Here is a 26,582-nt window from a genome sequence, read left to right on the forward strand (position 1 = left end):
ACAACAAAGATTTGAGCTTGGACAAAAGCCTTGGAGAATTATTATACCAGAAAGGAAACAGTAGGGAGACCACAAACCCTTGACAACTTCCTGTACAATGGCCTTTCAACTATTAGGATTTCCAGACGGAAGTCCAAATTTGCACATCTTGAGAGGCATCTGTCAAAAACCTCTCTAAAAGCAAAATTCTAAAACAACAACAAAATGATTTATTTTATTGTGCTATAAAGTTACTGTTTAATATGATTGTAGAATTTTATAGAACATTCTGTATAATAATGAAATGTTTAAATTTCATAGCCCTAACTTGGATCTTGGTGTGGAAAAGCTCTGTAAAGTTATTCGTAATGACTGAAAGAAGGCAGAGACAAGGTTTTGTTTTCTTTATAAACAAAGAATCTTTTTCCATTTGGCTTAATGAATGGAATTTGTAGCTGACTAAAAAACCTGTAGGATGGAATCAGCCTTTTTTATTTATTAACTCAGGCCCTTTCCTGCATCAGCTGAGATCCCATTATTCAAGAGAGCCTTACACATTGAATGCTTTCATCTATGAAATTCCTGTTACTGGCAAACTATGAAGTTAAAATTTCCTTTGGCTAATTAATAACATCTAATTAATTTATGTAATATAGATTAGAAAATAAAACCTTTTGGAAAACAAATGACAATTTTCCCTATGATTATATCTGTCTTTAGGGCTTATAACTAAAGAAATCTAAAATAATATCAAAAACTTTATAAATATTTAAAAATTAATTACAATGGTTTAGGCAAAACATATATTAGGATATATATTTGACAATAATAATTAGCAGAATATACTGATACTACCTTGGCATAAGGAGGTGACTATACAGACAGTAATAAACATAGGATAAAGATATGAGAAAAACAGCAAGAATGCATCTTGGAGTCCGTCCAGCAGAACCGAATAAGGTAATGGATATGTAGTCTATGTGTAAAGTTTGAAGGAGATTTTGGTTTTAAGAATCACCAAGTTCATCATTTTACATAGCATCAAAAAAAGTAAAAATAAGAAAATCAGAACTATTGGTGCCTTTATACCATATCAGAGGACAAAGTCTGACAAAATCCTCTGATGTGGTATTCAAGAGGGAAGGTTACAGAGTTATTCAGCCATCAGCACAGCTTTCAATAGCAAAGAGATTTGATTTTCCATTCAAATATAGACCTAAAGCATAATCTCCATTGCATGTGAGATGTGACAGAACTATGAGATAGGTATTGGTGAGGGCTGTTCTAACACGTTATCTTGTGATAGGAAATCCTTCCCACCATCTCCAATGACTTCTGCTTCTGAGACAAGAAAAATATTATTCTATACTCTGTGGACATTGGAGTGTATTGATCTTGACCAAGACACCGTCACACATTTAGAAGGTTTTGATCCACACAACAGTTGACCTAAGTAGACACAGGCCTGTGTTAGGCTGCACAAGTTTGGTGGCTGCAGGGTGAACTCAGCCAGCTCATTTTAGCACTGGAGCCTGCAGGCAGCTCCCATCTAGGACCCATGATTGCAACACTTGCATGGCCTTGCCTTCACCAAGAAGTGCAGCAAGATGCTCTCATGAGAGCATCCTTTAGGAGTGGAGTTGTTTTCTTATAAGGAAATAGTGTAATTGCTCGTGTGACCAGAAGGGAGAGCTTCTCTCCATGTACTCTGCGCAGCATGCTGTGGGAAAATCCATTCTGGTTCCATTCGGTGCTGCACAAACTCAGGGTGCCCAGCATCTGGAGGGACGTTTTCACTGTCAGTATTCCTCTCCTCATCCTGTCCTATTAAAGCAGTGACCTTACTAAGCCATTTGTTCTCAGGTCTTTCTTCCTGAGATCCAGAAAGAACCCTGTGACCCCTCTCTCTCTCCTTCTACCTGGCTCAGTGCAGAACAAGTTGTTAGAATGGGAAACTACAATTGGTGGCTCACACACAAACAAGACCTATTAGAATTTGTAGGCAGCTGCAATAATATCACTCCCAATAAAGTGTTCATTGAATTAAATACTTTTGTATTTAAAAGTAAAGTTGTCTGAAAGAGCACAGCAATAATTTCAATGGAATTACTTCACTCAGATGACTTAGATTAAGTAATCTCTGAAAGGTTTCACTGACTTCTCCCTACTGGTTTTGAGGAAACAAATCATAAAACATTAAAAACAAACACACCACACCAAAATGTGAATGAGAATAAATGATATGTAATGTATGCTGAAAGCATACATTATAAAGCATAAAGCATACATTATACATATTAAATACATACATAGTACACATAGAGCATACATTACATACATACCCATTTAAAGTGTAACTTGAACTGTAGTGAACAACGCAATCTCTGAGGAATTGATTCAGAACAGTGTCTGCTCTCCCTTCATTAACAAGCAGAAACACTTTACTTTTCAAACCTGAATATTCTCCTAATCTTTAAGTATTTGGTAGTAACGCTTACGCTGAGGTCTCTTCGTTTTAAAGGAATGTATTTCATATGAAAACAGTTAGCTTGTATTATTATCAACCTTAAAAATTTTTAAACACCAGTAATTCTCAGAACACTGAAAATTATAGTTCTTGCAGCATATGCGTGGTGACCAGTCTCTAGGTTATATGGTTGACATATTCACTTCAGAGGAGAAGGGCTGACAAACACTTGAATCTAGAGCATGGAGATAGGCAACAGGTATATTAGCAATAAAAATTAGACTGAGTAAAACAATTTTCCCAAATGTAGGAAATGATTCCTTTAGCCTTTTGTTGTTTTGTTAAGCAGCACAGGAATTGTTACACTAGGTGGTTTAGCTTTACATGTCAGAAATTTAGAAACTTTTCAGGCCCTTGGAGGGCAGTGCAGAAATAGAAGAAATAGAAGAGTACAAATTCACCTGAGGTTGTCAACCGATACTCAGCTGCAGATTTTTTCTCAGTTACAGATTTTTTAAAAATAAAAATATTTTAGACTGACCCAATGGAACATAACAGTTCTACACGTTACCGATACAGAGATGTGGATGTCATTACTGAAGTTTGAAGAAGTTAATCAGTTAATAGCTTAAAGCGTCTGCATGCTGAGTTCACTTGATCTGTGGTTCAAAAAGCTTAATTTATCTGCAGCATAAACTGGGGATGTATTTTCAAAGGATTTAGTATAAACTAGCTGGGTTCTCCCTCTCTCTTTTTTTTTTTTTTTTTTAATTTCTTGTTGTTGGTAGTGGTGCTGGTATATTTTTGGGGTTTCGTTGGTTAACTCAAAAAACAACCAACCAAACATCAGATGAAATCTTATACCTTCCTGGATCAAAGGTGACTTTAAAGAATTTTGACACACAAATACCGTCTGGCAGTTTAGATTACATTTTCACCTGACCACATCACTCCTGATTAACAGTTGTCTGATCTCCTTGTGAAGTAGCTTGTCAACTACCACAGTTTATAGACTGATATTTTAAGATAAATGAGCACTATTTTTAGCAGGTCTTCCAACACAATAGTGTTGCCTGTCCTAGTTTAGACAGGTAGAAACAGTAACTTGTTAATCATCCTGATTTAATCTAGGACTATTGGTTTTTACAACCCCAGTCATTATTTCTATATTATTATCTAGTGTCAGGAAAATGTTTAGTTCTTAAATAATACAAACTATTTCAGAAGAATTTGTACTGATGGGTCATCAGTGCTGTTGTGACTGAAGTGAAATTGTATAATGGAGCTACATAATTACTAATTGGAGCAGTATAATGGAGCTACATAATTACTAATACTCTGTACAATGGGGAACCTGTTAGAGGAGAAACTTGTAAAATCTTATAGCAAACAAGGAGCTTCAGAAAATTTTCCCTAATTTGAACAATCCTGCAAATCTTTTATAAAAATAAGAGATGGCAGTAAGAATTCAAGTAGTCTTCTACCAGCTATGTTTCATAACAATAGTATTATAATTGTTTTCAAATATGTAAAAAGAATAGTTTCTATTTTCTTATTTAAGCATGGAATGGGATTTACTATATTAATTTTTTGCATTCTAATAATAAGTTACTTCAAGTGAGTCTGCATCTGAATAAGCTGTGTGTTAGCTACAACTTTCAGTGAAGTTAAAACACTGCCAGCTTTGTATAAGAAAAACAAGTTAAAATTGTAAATACAAGAAGTATTAGGGTATTTCAAAATGTATCTCTATGGACTACATGTAACATCATTACAACTAGTCATTAAGAAAACTTATTTTTTCCTCCTGTAAAACTGAAAGTTTACTAGGGTTTCAAAACCAAATTTCATTGATATATAAGTACATGTATATATTAGAAACATGATTACATTAAATCTCATTGAGCTTGTCCTATGAACCACCTTCCTTTTATAAACTGGACAGATTTACACTGAAGCACATAAACATATTCTCATTTTAAAGACTGTTAAGTTTTTCCAGATATACAAACCTCTGATATATAGTGAATATCATACGTTTAAATTACACTGAATCTAGAGTTTGCAGGATTCCAAGGAGAAAAAAAAAAAAAATCTCTTCAGAGTAGGTACATACAGAGACTATATACTTATTCATGTATCTCTATGTGTATATATATGAGATATATAAACTACATCCACACATTTGTCAGGAATTTGTTTCTAGATAAATTGATTTTGTGTAAAAGCCTCTTTTCATCTGGAAGACTAATTAAATGATTAATTAAATGATTAAGCATTGTTAGGATGAAAAAATTAGTAGACTAGAAAAGGCTTAAAGGGTGACTACACACAAAACACTGACATCAGGATCTGGTTTTTCAAAACTAATCGTGCAATGATTAGATGATATGGACTTTTTTGTTTGTTTGTTTTGTTTATCTTCTACTTAAACTTCAATTTTTACACTTTTTTTTTTCCCCCCAAGTACAATCAATGAATCTATTGCACAATTTTCATAATATACTTCTATAACATGAATGTCATCACATGACACATTCAAACCAACATGCTTACTTCCCACAATTGAACTGAGAAGTAATACAAAGTCATTAAGATGAAGCTTGGGAGAAGTAGCTACCTTTAATGCACATTGCATCCATCTTCCTTTGCAAGAATATGCATAAAAAGAGTATTCCAAAAGAACCTGCATACCTAAGAAATCTTTTCCTAACTTTTCCTGTCTTGTATACTTGGGAGAATACCAGCAGACTGCTAATATTTATACAACCATAGAAAAACTCCATTTGGCTTTTTACAGTGCTTAAAAATTTGATGATCCGCTGTGGAGTTCAACAGGAAATTATGCATAATATGAACCTTCTAAAGTACCATAAACATAAATTCTTTTTAATATTCTCACTAAGTATGTGCTTTCAAACAAACTTGAGTAAATTAGATTATTCTGTACTTTGCTTACTACCAGTAAAATCCTAAAAGGTCTTAAACACATAAAATGCTCAGAAAAATGAAATATATATTCAGGTAATAAACACTTGATACATTTTAAAGTCTGTGTGACTACTATTTACTTTGCCATTTACAAGAAATTATCCAAGTAGCTAAAATATAGTTAACTATGTAACTACCCTTTCATGCAATTTGTACTCCTATTTTAGCTCAGACTGCTACTATATATTTTCAAATTTTAATCAAATTTTAATCCCTAAAATAACTTTAAAAAATACTTTAAATAAATACTTTTACACAATGTAAAACATAAGTGAAGGTGTAGTTTTAGTACACTACATGTATCTTTTGACAACTGATACACAGAAAAGAATGACCACAGATAGCAAAGCCATAAAACATTTATTAACAATAATCATCCTGTAGAGAAAATTATCTCACTAATACTATTATGCATGCTGTTTTCAGGTAATTATTATTATCCCAGTGTGCTTTATCACAAAGACACAACCAAACTTTTTCCTCAACTTTTCCTTTTTTAAAACAGTCTGAGACATAACAAGGAGCTATTCTTCAGCATAACTGAATCACTATACATAAAGCAATTTTGATTTTCAGAAATTCATGAGTAGTAATAAATCTTCAGAATCTAGTTTTAAACAGTGATTTATATTTTATTGGGCAAGTAACCCCAAAGAACTGTTTCAAATAAAGTTGCGATTAAATTAATCAAATTTATTTTAGTTCAATTGAATAATTTCAATTTAATAAAATGAATAAATTCAATGAGTTCAAATAAAATATGACAAAAAGTTAAATTAATGATTTAATAAATCTGAATAATATAATGGCATTAACTTTTATAAGCTGCATAGAAGTGTAACAGACTAGTATTACCGTATTACAACAATTCTGCAGCTTTTGGGTGGAATATATTATATATGCATATATTAGAAATGGGTTTAATATCTTAATAACACAATTAGTTCTTATGACACAAAATTCCATTGATTTTCTGTTATTGGTCCATTAGCAGTTCTCAGTACACTTCCTGCTCTTGTATCATCAGTAATTAAATTGTCATTTACGCATTTCAGTCATCATTATGCTGAGCGAGAATGTTTATGGTTCTCAGCATTATTTCAGGGCATTTGCAAATGCAAGTAGTCTACAAGTCATTTATTTATACTATTTACTATTTGCTGAGTTATTTTAAGAATAACCCAGGCTATAAATTCTTCTTGGAGACTTTGAGACTAAGTTTTGAGTTTTCTATAAGTGTAAGGTCTTTAACCTTGCTGTTCTTATATGTTCATGACCTACCAAGCTTTATTTACTGCCCTTGTCCAAGTATTGGTAAGTGCTGGCATCTTGTCAATGGAAACTGTTATAACAATCATCCATTCTAAGTAAATATAATGTCTTTTGGAGTTCCCTTTGCCCTTTCTCATCTATTACCTACCTTATTTCATAACTGCTCATTCTAGAGAAATAATTAAACTTGAAGGAAAAGTCCTGAGTACTCTTTAAAAGAAACACTCCTTTTTATACGTCTCCAGAGCACACACACAAATGAATACCACATAAAGGCAAAGGATGTAATGAGAAAACACCTCTTTTGTTTCCAATGGCTGCCATAGATCTCTTCTGCATAATATCAACATATTTTTTTTAAAAACGTTTTACCTTCACTTACTGCAATTTAATTTCCTTAACTTCTATACATAAAAAATAACAAACTTTAGATAGTGTTGATAAAAAAGAAAAAAAACACAATAAGGTATTTTGAGTTAATTAATGCAAAGATAAGACTAGTACAGTTTCAAAAAAGAAAAAATCCCCAAACAATGCAAGAGGTCATATGTTTTCTGTTGTTACTGTTCTTGCTGATTCTGTTTTATCACTTACGGCAAATCTTCCAATCTGGAAGCTTCATGTCTTGGGTCCAACAAATCATAACCACATTCATTGTAGATTTCTAAGTAGGAAACATGGGTTGTATACATTTTGCTGTTATCCTGGATAAGAAAAGCAAAAAAAAGAGGAAGAGATATAAATAGGAGCAAGAGCTAGGCCGGAGGACAAACTTAACACTATAGCTTCTATGTTGTTTCCTTACTGTCTCTTTATTTTTTTAGGTATGGTTTACATTTTCAATTCATGATACTTACATGTTTTCTGTTACCATGGGCATAAAAGGTGATGAAAAAATAAAAGTTAAAAACAAACAACAAAACCCAATGCCCATGATTAGAAGCCAGTTTAGTCTGTTTAAATTTATTGGTTCCATATACATATGGAAGTCTGTATACACTTAGAACATAGCAGCCTGCTTACAGGACCATGTAACATGCCATTTTTCACTTCTATGACAAAAAAGAATGTTATTATAGAGAGGTAAAACACTCATATTATGGGTAAAAAGACTACCCTTAAAAAAAAAAAAAAAAAAGAACAAGAAGAAAGATTTACTTAATGATTTACTTAATTTAGAAACTTCAGTGACATACTGCTTTCCACTCTCTTTATCACAACTTTTAAATGCTGTATATGATGTCAGCTACCCTCTCCAATCCTCATTATTTCCTGTATAATACATTGCCAAAATATAACTTAACACAACTGGATTTCACATGCAGAATTTTTTTGTGCCCCAGAGCCAAATCCAAACTACCTAGACCTCAAAATAATGGGATATTATTTCCAAAATAAAAGAACATTAGTTGCTGTTTTTCAGCAGACAAAGCCATGGTGAAAGCACTGCTTTATAATGCAATCTACTACAGTTTTGCAAAATACATAGAGATACAAACTTTCCATTTTCATTCAATAGTTATTTCCTGTGTGAGTTTTTTTATTGATAGTGACAGATCACTATTTCAAGGGATACTGTTTAAAAAGATACACTACAGATGGTTGGAAAAATGTAGTAGGACACTGTTCAAACAGGAAGCTGTAGAAATCATAACAATTTCTGAACAATAAATTAAAAAGAAGCTATTAAAAACAGAGGGGTTGATTTGCCTCTCATTTTGGGAAAAAGCTTTGGTTCCTTGGTTCCAAACCTCACTGTCTCAGTCCAAGTAAAATTTTAAAAAAGGTCTTGCTTTTTTTTTTTGTCCCTGAATTCACTTCATCCTGTTCCATCCTATCCAGGGATGGGATAGGAAGCAGATGACTCTTCTGCTACATCAGCGCTTTCTAAAGCGTGGTTATAGATAAAAAGAAATTAAACAAGGGAAAGGTATGAAAAAAATAAGGCAAGACGAAACACCAAGAGTGGTGTTTTAAGAAGCACCAAGAACAAAAACATACAAAACAAGCACAAGAATATAGAAGCAGGCAGACAGAAATACCACTGGAGGCACAACTAAGTAGAGCTTTTCCTCCAAAAAAGGGTCTGAAAATAGGAACACAAATATATTTATTTTTGTTAAAAGTATGTGCTGAGAACAAATCAAAAAAAATAGTTATTTTTTCATTCTATTTTGTTTTTATTACATAAGCAGTGTTGGACAAAGATGTGGCTGCGTTGACACTGTATATTCCTTGTAATTGCCAGATCACCCTCATCACTTTCTGCAACAAAAGTTCTTGAGGAGGTCGCGTGAGTGCAGCTGGAAGTCTAAGGCAACATGATCAGCCTGCTTTTTCTCAATTCAATTCATAGAAGAACAAACCTCTGTGTACTTGCAATATGCTATGTAGATGTACCTGTCAATGCCATACTTTGAAAGAGACAAGGAAACTACTCAACATTTTTAACCCTTACTCACATAGGGCATGCACATGAGACTGAGACATATCCCCTTATGAGTAAGAACTGGCAACCAGTATTAGGTGAATGACAGAGTACAAAACTACAATATTTGATGCTGTCATTGAACATCAGTGAGTGATATTAACATCAAAAATATTTAAGTTTAATTAAATATCTTTGTTAAAATGTGAAAATTAATCATAGGCCCGGGGGAATAAATGAACAGACAAAACATATTATACCAGATTGAAAACACATTTCTCTCCTTTTCACTTTGCTTCCTATGGTTGTAAGATAACAATTGACTGTGTTTGGTCACGTCACTATTACACATAATAAAATAAAATGTAGTATCTTGTAAACATAACGAACTATCATCAGTGTGCTTATTGATGAAACATCCTTTTCGTTATTCACTCATTTCATTGCATAGAAAATGTCGAACAAATTATTCTACAATATTTTGGTTAGAAGTAAAACACACATGCATTCTTTTAGGAAAACACTGTGTTGCCCGGAATACCATCAGTTAGTTATTACTGCTTTGCACAATTCCCTTATATATGACAAAATTAGGATGCGTTATTTACACTTTCCCTCCAACCTGTAGGCTGCATGTCAGTTGGAAGACATTAGATTCAGAACGTCTAAGTTAATTTTAACTTAATCATTCATTTAGAAATGTTATCGCTAACATCTTATATGAGTTCTGGAAGTTTACCAGTTGGGAAGTATAATTTACTAATTACAAAAAGTAACTTAGATAATAAGGAATATTTCAGGTAAATTTTTCCATTTGTATTTATTTGTTTTTATTATTGCTCTTAGGTGTTGAGACATTGCAGTATATTTGTAGCATTTTAAATGTCACTATTACCTTGTGTAAAACTCAATCGTTGCCAATTTTTCTGTACATAAATAAATAAGCTGCCAAATTAAATTTCATTTGTCATTTCTGAGCACAGTAAACGTAGAAGAATCATATGGTTAAATTATGGTCATGTGTATCCCTTTCTCAAGTTTTCTGTCTCCATGGCACAATGAATTTTTTGCACAGGAGGTAACAGGTTTTTTTTGATTCAAAGAAAAAGAGTACAAGATTTCAGATTCAGTGAAACAGTGAACTACAATTGTCAGTTTAGTTAATTTTTAAGGGCAACTATTACACTTGTAGTTTTCACAAAGGAATTTAAAATTTGTGTAATCACAAAACTATTTTGAGACTCATTATTGTTTCACTCCCCACTTCTGCTGGGGAGTTGCTTCAGCAACGATAGTTGCTGGAACAGACAATTCACACTATTCAGTTTTACATCACTGGATTCACCTAAAAAGTAAATTTATAGCTCCTAGGTTTGGTTTTACACTAGAGGCATACGTTTCATCCTAACAGTTATGTTAAATTCAGCAATCAAACAACAGTGGCACTGAGCAACTGGCAGGAAAATCTTCTGTAGAGTATTTGAAAAAATGAACAGAAAAACATTAAGAAATAACTGGGACAGAACTCTAACACTCAGAAATAGTGTAAGATGAAGAAAAAAAAAAAGGAACAGACAGAAACATACAATTATTTCCAGTAGTTACTACTGCTGAACCCTTTTTTGTGAAACCGAATCCATATTTATACAGGTGGAGTGACTATTTCTCCACTAGAAGTGTCAAGTGTAAAGCACATGCAAAACTCGTTTTCAGAATACAATTTATTACATTTGAAAGTGTTTTTCTAGTCACTGTTAACTAGTATTTATGTAGTGATTCTGTTTTAAAAGCAGACTAAAGTGTTTTTTTTTTTCGTTTTGAAAAGAATGCATTACGAGTAACTACAACAATAATAATAAATGTTCACGACATTTTGACTATTTACATGTTTACTTGTGCATATATTATGTATTTTACATATATTATGCATGTGTAATTATGTTAAGATGTGGGCTTAACATATAGCCACTTTCCAGCCAACTACATTGAATGAATCGGATTATTAATATTAATATTATATACAGAAAAACATTCCATTCAAGTGCGTAATTGAAGTTGAAGGGAAAACAGCTGACAAGGAAAATTGACACATAACTAAACTATTCTATTCTCTTTTGAATCCTACGTCACTGACTTGTATTTTTTTCATAACTAGATGTATCTAATATTATCATTCCATATTTTATCTAATAAGTAAAACACAAACATCCAAATATACTGAATATTTATAAATTTTTACTATTCATTTAACTATTTCATTTTGAGCATCGCTCAAGCACAAATATATTAGGTAACAAAGAGTGAAAAAACTCCATCTTTTATACAATATTGTTGGTTTAGAGTTGCATAGAAGTCAGAACAATTTTTATATAATATGCGTGTAATGCAATGCATATAATATAAAAAACAGAGCAGAGGAGTGAATATATGACAAGTAGAGCAGATTATGTGATCTGAACGTATATTGCACCAAGTAAAAATAGCATGGTTTTAAAAACTAGAAAAAAAACAACTTCATTCATGCCCATGATTTTTAGTCTACTATAATGAAGCACATAACCAACACTACTAGCAATTTATTATTGCGTAACATTTCATGCCAAGTTAGATACTTTATTCAGCACTTCTGAAGCAATAATTTTAGGGCTTCCTCTAACACTATTATAAAAGCAGCTATCTGCAATATAGCTACGTATTAAAGTATAAACTAAAGTATATAAAGAATATTAAGTATAAACTAGGCATTAAAAATAAACAGAAAACATTGTCCCATACCTTCTGCAATTGATCAAAAATGTAAGATAGAGTCCTAGGAATGATGCCTCGATCACTGTAACGTTCAGCTCCTCCTGTGATCGTAAAAGTTTTGCCACTGCCTGTCTGACCATAGGCAAAGATAGTACCATTATATCCTGCCAAAGCACTACAGAATGGTAAGAAAGACAAGAGAATTAGTATCTATGGCATAATTTATTTTCCACGATCAACTTTGTACAGAAACAAAATACAATTTACAGTAATTCTCAAATACATAGAAGCTGTCTAGTAATACAGGATCACTCTTCATACTATTTATTCTAGATTCAATAGGATTTACATCACCTGAAATGACATTCAGATGTGATAATCTTTTTCCACATTTCTTACTTGAATTAAGGCCTAGCAAAAGTCTAGTTAAAATATTTTTCTCTGTAAATCATCATACTCACGATTCCCTTCAACCTGACTTCCACCAAACAGTAGATAAGCTTAAGAATAGTGGTACAGCTGAGGAAGGAAATGTCAGACTTGGCTGTAGCTGACATGGAGCTCATCAGTCATGACTGACCAAACAGAACTTTCATGTTATGACAGAACATATATGGTCCTGATTTTGTGTTAAAAGCTCTTTATTGCAACAAACATAAAGCACTCTCCCAAATTGTGATCTAGATTCCACTACTGATAAATCAGTGTAATTTGAAGGAATTATACAGCATTTCTTTTCTTAATATATGGCAAAGTTTCTTGTACCATTTGTGAAAAGAGACTTGCATTTTTCTCAAGTCAGACCGCTTTGATGGGCTGACATGAACTACATGTATAAATACATTTCATTTCCCCTTGATATTAAAACTAAAATTTCATGTATACTTTTAAAATTTCTATTGGTATTTATGGTTGACTATCAGGTGCTTCCCTTGTGCAGCTGTCTCAAAAGATACAATTACTAAAAATCTTTTGCCATGTTTCTGAGCCTGTTTCTTGTTAATTATCGTAAAGTACCCTGACCTTGAAAAATATTTAAAGTTTTCTAACATCTTATACTTCACCCTGTTCACACACCATATATACACACACACACATTATAAACAACAAAGTATAAGTGATAAAGTACAATTATTTTGAATTTTCACTTCTCTGTAAGGAAAAAAGACCAACTAAAATTCTCAAAAAATATTAGAATTACAAATTAGTGATGAAATCTGTTACTGACTGTAATATTCAGATGGCTAAGTAAACCAGAAGTCACAACAGCTTAAAGAATATAAAAAAAGTCAGATTAGAGCACATCAGACTTTCCTTCCTTTCAGCAGCCATCATTTACAAAACTTTTCCTAAATTTATGACTCAGATATTTTCTACAATTTCAGTATATCTTGACAAAATATATGTAGAAAGTATGTGAAAATACATGAAAGAAAATAAGACAAAAATCAAAATATGTTTGAAAAGGCATGAAGTAATCCGTAAGGAATTGTTTTCATGATAAAGATTATCAGAGGTAAAAATCTACTTATAATTTGATTTACTATGCTTAAGGACCTACTAATTTTGCATGAAGAAAGAGAAAGGCTAAAATTACTCTTTCACATTTGGCTTATAAATGAAAAGTGGCAAACAAGCCTTGCATAAGAGAAAGAGAACAACATATAGATAGCTGCTGGTCTGGCGCCACAAGACACGCCATGGCTCCCCAACATATTAAAGTTTATTTAAAGGCCTGCGTAGTTGCCAAATTGCTTATTTTAATCCATTACAGTAGGATAACAAAGAAAAAAGCAGAAACATGCTGAAAGGAACTACAGCCATCTGCTCCCAAAGACCAAACTGCCTAAAGGCAGAGTATACATAGATTTTAGATTCCAGATGTTAAAAATCAAAACAAGCATTACTAGAAAACACCTCATTCATTTATCTTAAGAATTTATAGTGCCCACCACCTTAGTATCTGAACACTGAAGACAGTAATGAGTTGTCAGAAGGTAGGGGGTATCAAAAGAACCTCAGAGATGGCAGGTTCAAAACAAGCAAGAGGAAATGATTCTTCATGCAAAATGCAGTTAAGCTACAAAACTCTTTGCAATGGGATGTTGTGGATGCTAAAAGTTCACACAGGCGTCAGCAGACTAGATTATTTCCTGAAAAAGAAATCCTCTGGTGGCTAATACACACAGAAGTCACCTCTGTTTCAGAAAGTCTCTACATTAGAACTGACTAGAGGCTAACAGAATATTTCCTAAAATAGGAAATAGTAGCTCTAAATGTTTACCTTTTTTTTTTTTTCCTGAAACACTGAGAGTCACTGTGAGAGATAATACACTAGGTTGATGACACTTTGGTCTAACTCAGTACAGTTGTTCTTCTGTTTTTACATCTCTGTTCTTTGGCTCTCCTAGATCTTGCATTTTTGGTCTTACTCCTCCTCTTTAAGGTTGTTAAAGGTGTATTGTTTCAATTACTATGACATGGCTCCTGCAGAAAGCTGTATTTTACAATGTGTGCCAAAATAAAGAGTGGTAAAGATGTGGCTGCAAACCATTAACTTGAGGTCCCACTTCTTCACAAAAACACCATTAGGATCACCACACATGTAAACATAGGATAAAATGTCAGATTGCATATGTTATCAAAACACCTACAAAAGCCAGTGAGTTTAATTGATTCATGTATATATTGCAGTGTATCAATGCAGTTCTGAACTGTTTTCCAGAAAACATTCTAAGGTCAAATATGTGAACAGACCAATGTCAATAATATATTGCTGTAGTATAATGCAATTATAAGAAATATTAATATTGCATATATGGATTATGAAGGTGCTGGCTATGAATACAGTGCTGAGTTCCACTTTAAAATCCAAGGTGAAAGTCTCTCTATATACTATATAGGGTGTGTGTGTATATATATATATATACACACACACACACAGAAGTGTATATACACACTTTATAAGGTATACAGAGCCCAGTATATAATAGTACACGTAGTATACACTAATATTGTATATATAGTATATACTGTGTATATACATATATAGAGAAACTTTCATCTTGGATTTTAAAGTAGTATGTACTATATATACATATAAATATATAAAACGCTTTCTGTCCAGATTTGTGGCACTCATTTCTTTCATTCAGATTACATTAAAACTGTCAAGGAACAGTCACAGAGAATAAAGCTTATGAACTAAGCAGAACTAAAGGTCATTTCTACACATACATATATGTTTATGAATGGATAAATTTAAAAATTGAAGATGTAACCACAAACACGTATGTAATATTCTGTATACTAGTCAAAACTTTGAATGTCTCATCATTATGAGATGATAGGAAAATAGTTTATTTTCTACACAGCATCCATCAAGAATTGAATCCATAATTCAAAAGGATCCTTAAAGATTCTCATCTGCAAATTAAAGCTGCTGTCCCTTTACAGTATTGGACCTGATTCTCTACTAGAAAAGGCTGTAGAGCATCAACTGCTCTTTGACATTTCTGCAAAATCTACTCACCTAGGCAAAGCATGCGTCACACATCAGATTCTCTGAACACAAATCCCAAAACTTTTTTAAACTTAGCATTTCACAGTAAATGGCTTGATATGGTTATTGACGGCAATATTCTGAAGGCTTCAAAATATGCATACATAAAAGATGTACTAGAAGGATAGTTTCATTCATACTCACTCTGTCCACAACATCCAGAACCGCCCTGTGCCACAATGTCCAAAACTTTGTATTTTTTTCCCCCCTCCAGGAAGCTGAGTTTTAGTATAGTTAAAGATGCACTTTATTGAATAAACTGTCTCTTAACTACTTCAAAAACACATCAAAGACATAGAATCCAAGGAGAAGCTTTGCTGAAAAGATCTTTCAAGAACTTATGCAATGTTGTACAGCTCCCTGTTCACAAGTTCATGGACTACTTCCAGACACATTAGCTAAAATATTGTTGGAGAAATCTGTCTATAGTATATTGCATCAAAGTTGCTCCTGTTGTGATTGACAGAGTTCCTGGAGGGTCATCTTTTTTTCATAATAAATATCCACCTCAGTATGACCCACTATAGAGGGTAATAGATTTTAAAATACAATGACCAAAACTTGTCAAAATTGTACCTTTGTTTCACTGTGTTAGCAAATTCAGATTATTCATTTTTCTTACATGCTAGAACATGCACGCATGCATTTGTAACACTTTGGTAAATTTAGCCTTCACTACAAGAAGATAAAACACTAGGACAAAAAAAGGAAGTATTAGTGAACCAACAAGAAAATTGTTGATAGTATCAACAGCTAATACCAATTTTAATGAAATAATGACATGAAGTGTGGGCAAGCAACCCCTAATCTTTGAAGGAATATTGTTTTACTACAGCCCTAAGTCTTTTTTTTTTTTTTTCTGAAATCTTATTTCCAATGTAATTATATGTTCACTTCAAGATGATTTTAACATGGAAAAAAGTTAGATCTTCTCTTACATTTTACTCTAAGAACTGAATGAATCTGTTCTAGTTAAGCACTGAAAAACTGTTGTTGGTTTTTATAATTACAAAAGCTTGTGCTTGACCTTACAAAGTTAATCAGCAGCATTTTTTTTAAACACAAATATGTTCTCCTTATACCATGCAATTGAAATCACACTTTTTTTCCAAAGAAAAAAGGTGTGATTTAAGCACACAAGTGTTTAAGCACACAACTGACTAAGGAGATTAACTTGACCACACTACTATATGCTTAGTCATATATTATGATGGTAACACAATTTATCATGTTGTCATGGGAAAAGCAAAACATTTTCAAGTTCTATCTGCAACCTGTGACATGCTACTGTGAAATTCTTCCGCAATAACAATCTTTGAGACAGAAAAGGTAATACTTTTCAATATTTTAAAAAACAGAATGCTGAAATAACCAATAGAGGTTTAGAAATTACACTGAGAAAGATTCCTCTGAAGTATTATATAACAAGACCATGAACCAAAGCTCCTTCCAGTCAATGACCACCTTTTCAATAATCTCACTGAGTTCTAGGTGAGGTCCTCACTGTGGGACAATTTGATGCAATTTGTTTTTGCTGGTGTAGATACCTAAACCCACTACAGTATTTAAACATAATCTACCATGTATCAGAAGCACCTCTGATACTTTAAGAACTCCCAATATGCATTCTACAAAAGTTTTGATAATTTTTTTTTTCCATTAATTTGGAGTAGTCTTAATTTTAATACTTGTCTTGCTTTGGAGAAGAGACATAAAAAAGTAAGAAGCAAGCTGAAGAAAATGTTCCTTAATTATTCCATTTTCATTACAACCTTAATACTGTTTAATTGTCTTAAATCTGCTATACAAAATCTTATGTAACGACACCTTCTCAAGAAAACATAAATTTTGGCTTTATGGAAATGGAGTTATAACATATTTTGTCTTCTGCCCTTTGGACTTCAAGAAACTGATGGGAAAAAGAAGTCAGTCAATGATAGAATATTGAACCGGTGCTGTTTTAAAAAGTCCCTTATCAATGGCAAGACAGTCATTAAAAACCCACAGTGTAGAGAAAAAAACAGTTGATATGAAATGGCCGTTATAAATAGCATTGTTTAAACCATTGCTATAACACTGTGCCTGAAACTATATGGTCTAATGATACAAGAAAAAACAGCTAGTTTAAAGAAAGGTAGTGTATTTTATTAGACTAGATTATATAATTATATATATATATATATATAAATTATATAATTGTGTGAAAACAAGACTAAACTCGATGCTTCAGTGAATTACTGCTTTTCTGATTATATTAAGGGACCCCGCCTCTTCCCTTGTTAAGCAAAAGCTGATGGTATAAACTCTGTACCAATTATCACTCTTCTTTGTAATACAAACTGATCTATGAACGTAGTTAAAAGAGAGCAAGGCCACATCATCTTTTTCCTCAAGTTTTCTTACTCAGTTATTAGTTAACTTAAGCTTTCTAACTTAGTCATAATTAGCGGAAATTTAAAAATTGTGCACATTAAGAAATTAACTTTTTGTTAAAATATCAATTTAGATCCCTGTTTAAATATATTTCTGTTACAAAGATATGTACTGACATTTTCAGTCACTCAGCAGACTTACCTCATGCCTGGAAGATGCATAATTCCTAAATGAAAGGCGTGATACAGAAGTCTAACTCATACAAGCAATTGTACTTAAATTGATAGATCCATTATGTTTACAACTGGTTAACATTCCTTAAGTGAAAATCTCCTCAAGCAGGAGCTTGACAATTTATGGGTAGTTACAGCAGTTCAAAATAGCATTTAGTACTTTGTCCTTAAGTATCTGAGACAATATAAAGAGTGGCATAAAACCCTGTGACAGCAGACAGAGGTTGAAAGCAGACTGAGGTTGTTTTGTTGTGGTTGGTTTTTCTGAGTACATTTTGTTTTAATTTACCATGATGATCATTTGTTCTATTTAAAGTTTATGAACACAGAACTTTTCATTTGTTTCTGTGCTCGTTGTTAATATGACTGCAGGCTGGTTTATGCCTAAGTATAACAAAGAAGTCTGCTTCCTCTGTTGTTACACCGAGTATATTTTGTTGAATCAAACAACAGTTAGCATGAAACTACAAGATTTAAAAAATAATAATAATAAAATGAACTGTCAAATGAGTTCTGTGTTCAGTTTTGGACTCCCCAGTCTAAGAAGGATGCTGTAAAGAAACTGAAGAGAGCTTGACAGAACTAAGTTTGTTCAGGTTGGAGCACATAACTCGAGGGGAAGCTTGAGGAAGCTGTTTTTGTCAGTATGGAGATTAGAAGACTATACATGTACCTAATTATCATCTTCCATTACCTAATGGATCATCACAAAGAAAAGGCTTACAGTGGTAGAACAGTGGTCACAAGCTGTACAAGAGGAAATTCCAAGTGGGTATAACAAAAATGTTCTCGACAGTAAGAACAGTTAAGCCCTGGAACTGGTGCCCAAATGGGTTGTAGAATCCCTATCTCTGGATATTTTCAAAGCTCTCGTGGGTCTGAGCAACCTGATCTAACTCCAAAGCTAGCCTTGCTCCACTCAGGAGACAGAACTAGATGACCTACAGAGATCCCTTCCAACCTAATTATATGAATTTAAGAGAGTATGTTAGCAATAGACATAATTTACACAAAATCATCATCAGTGGAAGGAAAATGTAAACAGTCCTTACCAACCCCTAAAAACATGCCAAAACTCTGCTTTAGTTCAGATCGGTCTCAAAGCATCAGTTTATAACCACCAATATGACAACCTTTCTCAGGGAAGTCAGAGTATTTTGATTCCTTTTTTGTTACCCCAAAGCTCAATTCACTACAAAAAAGCTGAGGAAACAGTGCTGACTTTATTCTCAAACTTTTGACATTAGCAGATATTAGAGAAAAATGCTGAAATCTCTTATTGGCAATTGGTGGATGAAGCCTATCTGGAACACCAAAAGCCATCACAGTAACACAGAACATGAAACCTAAGCAAAAAGATTTGCCTGCTCTGACACTTAATTTCTACGGCAAGGCATACCTTCCAGTCTTCAAAAGGATTAGAAAGATCACTTACACAGATGTGTTTAAGACATCTGTCATTTTTATTATTATTTTGCTTTAAAATGAAAAAGTTCAAAGTGAAAGGTTTTTACTAAGTCTATAATTTGAATAAATAAAAAAATATTTAAATGCGCTAATGAGAAGGGGCCTTATTAAATAAAGACTAAATTCTGTGAGTGTTTATATATAAATAAGAGAAATGCCTCGGAATCAGAAACAAATCACAGCTTTAAAAATTAATTACTTTGCTTTTACTAGTTTATTTCAGACTCCTGCTATTATTTTAACCTAAGTTCTGAAACTTCATTTTAAGTGACTGGTAATGTAAAGGTAGGTGGTCATTCAACAGCTATGAAAACATTAGAATACTGAAAAGAGTGGAAAACACTTTGATCTTTATATTTTGTAAGCCCTCAGTTCTTGCTGCCTTAAATATTTTACCAATACCGCTCTTTCCTTCTTCCTGTCTCAGAAAACTTTAATTCACAATAATTTTACACATAAAATAAATAAATATATAAACATATCAGTATAACCCTGGCAAAACCAGCTCACAGACATGGTATTTATAATAAAAAGAAGAACAAATTTGATTTGCAGGATCTGGAAAAGCAGTTTTCAGGAAGGATTTGTCTTTACAAAAATTTGGCATTTAGGTATCTTCTACCATTTGGAACTCAGGTTAAATTTCTGTTTAGTTAAAATAAACAAAGCATCTCAGAATGCCTTTTTTTCCCTTTATACTTTTGCCAGATTTATGAAACAAATCTGCTTTGGTAATGCCTCATATTTCAAAAATAACACCAATTTCCAAATGTGCATGTAACTGTGTTTCTGAGACCCTGGTACAAGCGTTTCCTCAGAATTTTCAAAAGAGATTTCCTAAGATAGCAAGCTGTGATATAATTTCCTATTTTAACTGAAATTCTTAAGTATATGTAAAACTTCACCCTAAGCATTGCAGAAGATAAGTGACACAAATATACTCTGTATCAAACCTATCAAATTGTAGCCTACAATAAGCAACATTCTTGAACAAGTCTGAACTGCAATTTAAGTCAAAATAAACAAGACTAATAGCTGTTTGAGATGGAACAATGTTTTTTTGTTTATTTGTTTTTTACTTTTTATTGCCTCATACTTATAAACATTTTCAAGAACTACAACCATTCCTGCTCCAATTTCTCAATTTAGGGGATATTTTAAGCTATTTTTATTTCTAGCTTACAACCAACAAGTGTCCTTTTACCGTATATGGATTCTATTGGTTATTTTTGTACCTAAGCTACATTAACAATAATACAGCTGTGCTGCATGCCTGAGTGCAGGTTAGCCAAGCCACTGCATCACAAACACACTGGGGTCAAAGTAACTACTTGGTCATAGAAGCCTACCATTTAATTAATAAACAATGACCACCTTCCACAAAATCCACAAATAATACAATTTAATACATCTTATCAACATTTCAGGAAAACAAGAACAAAAACCACAACAAAACAAACTAACCAAAAGCAAAGAAATTAAAGCAAAACAACTACTGCTAAATCAGTTATTTTCCTAGGCATTCTTCATTTTAATCATATTAGCATGAAGATTTAAAAAGTCTTTATGAAAATGCTGGCTTTGATGCTGTTAGTAGCTGTTGTAAAGTGATTTTAAACTGGTTAGGGAGACATTGTGCCAGGACTAAAAAGCAGGTAAGTGACTTGTATCACATGGATCTTCCAGGATTTTAATTATTTGATCATTTTGCATCGTGACTTAAATGAGCTGACATTTTATTGACATCTTAATAGTAAAACTGTCTTCATGAGCTCACTGTATTGGAAGCAATTATTTTTTCCATTTATGACACTCAACAACCTGTTGTACCAGTCAACACTATCTACAGTGCAGAAGCAACACGCTGCATCTGATTAAAACAAACCTAAAAGCAAAGGGGAGGACAGAAGAGAGAAGGAATGTGAGTAAAAATAGTGGAGAAACAGCATCCTATACTTTACATGTATCCACAAGACTTGTGAAAAATACTCAATTCAACAATTCTTTCATTTGTATGAGAATGCTTAAAATTAACATGAGCCCTTGAAGATCTGTTGAAGATCTGACATTTGTTTTAAGAAACATCTCTCATCCTTAGTTGAGGATTTTTTGGTGCTTCATGTTTTTATAAAATATTAAAAAAGTGGTCTAGATGGAATACACTGGGCACTTCCTATTCGTTAACACTAACTTTTTTTTTTTAATTTTATTTATTTCCATAGGGAGCATAGCTGAATTTTGTTAGTCTACATCAGATGAATATGGTAGCCAATTACTGCTGCTATTTTTGAGGAGTCTTGGCCTTGAATACTCCTTTCAGAAAGAAATTACTTCATATCACAACAGGCAGATTTCTAACACGCTACCTGGATATCTGACATTACTGAGTTAAAAGTGGACTGTCTTGATAACTCAGCAAAATTTGTAAGTGATCTGTAAATTGCTTGTTCTTCATAAAAACAAACACTTAAGCAAATGTTGTCTCACAATCTATGATCATTTCATTCCAAGATTTGATGTTTCCTTTAACTCTCCTACTCAAGCTACATAACTAACTTCTCCACGTTTGTATTGCTCAGAAGAAAAGACTGTGCATGGAAAACATGGCATGTTACATCTCCTGGTTAGGGTTAGCCAGTTCTGAAGGACTATCTCCATAAACTCCTTTTGAAATTGCATCTATTCTGAAGATGCTTATTAACGCAAGACACCTTTTTTAATGCATATATCTATAAAAATCTAGTAGGCAGTAATGTGGAAAAGCACTACACAAGAAAGTAGTGAAGTGAATGTATATTACTGATGATGCTATTTTTATTTGCCAGTATTTTCAAATACAGCCTTGAAATATAGACAGCCCACACAAATTGCTCTTTTCTGATACGACTTAACTTTCTTTCTCTCATTCCTTGCTTATAATTAAGACTAGTCAGAGACTTTAAATAACTCAAACTGATGCAACTAAGAGTGGAAATAAAATACTTTGCCCTTCTTGTAAGGGAGCATTAGCATTTCCAGTAGAAGAAATTTCATATAGGAGAAGACTGTGTATCAGAATACAGTTTGGTGGGACAGGGACATAGATGAATTAATGTATATAGGCATTCCAAAATCTTACTTAGGTAAGATGAATCCAAATAAGAAAGTGCATCTTCTAAGGAACATAATTCAGACTAAACTATGTCCCCAGTGAAGCACCAGGAGATATAAGTAGGGAAGCTATTATCTACTTCAAGTCTCATTAAAAAAAAGTGCAGAATTTGACCCCTCAAAAGAATGAGTCCTATACTTTTTTTGAAGTTTAAATTTATTCAGAGGAAAATATCACTTACTAAGTTTTCTGATGCAAAACAATGAATATCCAATTCGATGGCGATTTCTGGCTATTACATGATAAATAATTATGCCTCTTTTACTTTTTGTTCTCCTATTACATATTTCCTGCAATTATATTTTGATTTATTTCTGAAGATAGTTTCAATCCCATTAGTTGTAAGAGTACAAGCTGTTTTAAATATCTGACATGTTGCATGTGTCCACATCCAATATAAGGTCCACATTACATGACTACAAATCACATCAGATTTGGAAGCATGAAATAGTCTGCAGTCTACATAATATCAAAGGAATATCCCCACTAATTCCACGTTCTCTTTGCTAAGTGAAATTCACATTAAGGTACCATATATGAAAAGGGCTTCTATTAGAAACATAAAGAAAATGTTCCCATTGCCATAAAAAGATGCAAATATATGGCTTTTTAAACTGTCCCAAATAATTAGCTTTAAAAGTAATGAAGAACCATAAAGACTCAGAAATAAGAGCCTACATTATTTAAGAATCTCTGAATTTCTTGTACTCTATTACATTCAATACAAGAGGCCACAATTTATACAGAAACATTTCATTTGGAAAAAAATAAATTATATATTGAAGAATCTTGTAAATTCAGATTTCACGTTTCAAGGAATTTCTCATCTAAGAGTTCAAAATTACAGAGTGATTATTAATATAAAACCCTATTGAAATCTGTGAAAGTAAAGCAAATCCAGCATTAGACTGAATTAGACAGTCAAAAGGAACGTAGAGTTTGAGAGTAAATTAGCATCCTCTTTACTGACTGAAGTTCCATTAATTTGAAGAAACTTGCAGAGAGATTATTTTCCTTGATTACCTAGTAAAACATAAATCCCTGAGGTGTTAGAGAGAGAAGGGGGAAAAAAAGAACAGCAAGTCCGAATACTTTTGTTATATTATTTTATTCACAGACTTACACACGAAGAAAGGAAAATTATAGTAACAGAAAAACAAAGGAGAAAATTCTATAAGCATACTTAGTGTAGATAGTAATGTCCTGGTAGGATGTTTGGTTTATACTCTGTGGCTTTGCATTTCAAGACAATCTAGGAATTCAAATGTTTTCCAAACATTACTGGTAAAGTATTTTCTAAAACTGCTAAGAAATGCATTACAAAATATAGTCAACATTATTTTGCATAAAAACATATTTTTACTGCATTTTCTGTATTAATAAGCAGCAGAATGGAAAACAAAACAAAACAAAACAGAGTAAAGGGCAATAGGTTGTATATACAAACAGCAGTTCTTAAGATAAATATAGAACACCAGAAGAAACTTCAATGTGCAGCAACAAGAACATTATCATGGAAGCTATAAGACTTCTAAAAACACAACATAGGTGACTACTATTGGGCTAGAAATATTTTGGCTGTCTCTAATTTCCATGATTATGCCTGAAAAGAAATATTTTGATATTATTCTTTAATAAGCCAAATTATCAGTCACATCAGAACTGAAAACAAAACTGAAAAGCACTAAGATTTTCCACATAATTTGATTGTATTCATCATCATGATATTTGAAGCTCTATGAGAAACTTGGTTCTGTTGTTGAACTAGAGCAATGCTTAACTGTTAGCAAACTATAAAAGGATGTTATTTATTTCCTCATCTTTTGAGAAAGTCGAAGAGCTAGTTCTGCCTCTTAAAGTTGGCTCTGCACAAAAAAATAAAATAAATCAAGAATATAAATTTAAAATGAAAAGGGAAGAACAGGAAGAAGGAAAAAATGAAACCAAATAAGAGATGACTCAAGCATTAGCAAAATAGAATAATAATAATAAAAAAAATAAAGCAAATCACATGCTTATAATGGTTAACAGAGACTGCCACTTTTGACTGAAGAAGTAAATTAAATGAACTAATGTCTGGTGCCTCTGTGAAACCACAGGCGGGATGACAATGTAACTGGATTTAGAGAGAAAAGTAGTGGCCCAACATCAAAGAAAGCAAATTTAAAAGGGAGGGGAAAGAAAAAAAAAGTTGCATCCAATTTTCATCCATCCAAGAACAAACTAGAAAGATTTTAGAGTCCTGAACACTGTATTGCTGTTTCTAGTTTAAGCCATGCCCAAGATTTCTTTTCTGAGCATTCAAGTGTGTAAATGAGTTTTCTCATCACTGTAAGCATGCATGGCGAAGAGCCTCAAAATGTCACTGAACTATTTCATTGATACTTTCCTGCTACTTTTCCCTGGCAACACACAGACAAAAAGTATTTGCTTAAAGTAACTCCAACATCCAAAATGAATGTATTTTCAACAGTTTTTCCCTAGAAGAGAATGTCAACTTAGAAAGAAATAAGTAAGAATGACAATTTTGCTATGGAAGTCTGTGGTCTATCAAAGTAACAGAATGATTCTCATTGTACTCTCAATGGAAAGGAAAATTGAGTCATTTACTATAGAGTAAAATACATTTCAGCAACAATTAAGGACTCCATTAGGGAAGGAACATCATGACTACAAAGACATTTCCAAATATATATTTTTGCCTAAATAAGGGTAAAAAAAGGAAGGTAAAGGATGAGAAACAGGAATATACTTCAAGTATAACCTAAAAACACAAGTAGCATTTTCCTTCAACATTATCAGTAACAACAAACACGTTATTTTGAATGTTAGCCTTAACACCTTAACCTTCAGAGATGTCGACATTTTCTTGATTCAGTTAAGAATGTGTAATCACCTTTAGCGTTAAAGACAGCTGTTTGGACATAATTTTATGCCTACGCATGATTAATTCAATAGCATTTATGTATTTAGAGTCTACAAAAAAAAAAATTAAAGTCTACGTAATGGATCAAATAGATGAATAAAAATCCCATATCTGTCAACACTGAAATAAAAGAAAACACTACAAATTCATGTTTGTTGGAGCACTACACGGGTGAACTACAGCTGGAAAACTCTTCCATATTCTAGTGAACCATTCCAAATAAATAAATAAATGAATCATGTCTTTAAAAAGTGTCTGTTACTAGTTAGCTTTGATACTATGAGTTTTAATGAGGATAATTCAATCTATAGTGTGCAACAAGGAGTTTTAACAGTTCTCTTTCCAAGCACAATTATATAAGATATAAACCTTTTTACCTGCAGTCATTGTTAAAGCCATAAATATTTTAAGTAAATGAGTTAACCAAAAACTATACATGGTATAGTCAGGTATGCAAAGAAATACATTTTCCATGAAAGAATACAAAAAAAAGTGTATTTATCTTATTCTAGTGAAGATTCAATTTCACTGGCCGTTCATTTTCACTGTCAATTCCCTTCCTGTTTTGTGTGGGAATTTTAAGCAGAAAATTGAGGAAAAAACAAGCATTTGAAAAAAATCAACAGGAAAACAGAATTATAAAGAGTTAGGCATATTTTTACACCCAAGGAACAATATGAGAAAGACCTAAGTACCAAATTGAGGATGTCTGTTTTCCTAAAGCAGAAAACTAGTACTGACTTCAGCAATATGGACCTTAGGTGAATACAGAGAGTGGCACATTAGAAAATCCACCTGCTTGAGAGTGGCATTCAATCCACACAATGAGTGAGGAAACCTACATCAGTTTTAAACACTTGCCTTTGCGAACTCTGAAATACAAGCATTGTTTGATTATAACATGAAATAGAAAATATACACTGCAAAAACCACTGCCTTACACATTAGGACTGTAATAATGAGCAAAAATTGAAAATACCACCAC

General features: G+C 32.7%; 1 protein-coding gene across 4 annotated transcripts in view; it reads right to left on the bottom strand.

Moving 5' to 3' along the window:
• Positions 1–26,582, bottom strand: part of KIF6 (kinesin family member 6) — a 178,424-nt gene that overhangs the window by 146,753 nt on the left and 5,089 nt on the right. For all 4 annotated transcript variants that reach the window (XM_027454038.3, XM_027454040.3, XM_013103400.4 and 1 more), the window contains exons 4-5: positions 11,913–12,060; positions 7,304–7,413 (exon numbers count right to left, since the gene is read on the bottom strand). In XM_027454038.3, the coding sequence (XP_027309839.1) occupies positions 7,304–7,413; positions 11,913–12,060 (258 nt within the window). The remainder of the gene's footprint in view (positions 1–7,303; positions 7,414–11,912; positions 12,061–26,582) is intronic.

Source organism: Anas platyrhynchos, chromosome 3 (assembly GCF_047663525.1).
Source record: "Anas platyrhynchos isolate ZD024472 breed Pekin duck chromosome 3, IASCAAS_PekinDuck_T2T, whole genome shotgun sequence".
NCBI classification, from domain to species: domain Eukaryota; kingdom Metazoa; phylum Chordata; class Aves; order Anseriformes; family Anatidae; genus Anas; species Anas platyrhynchos.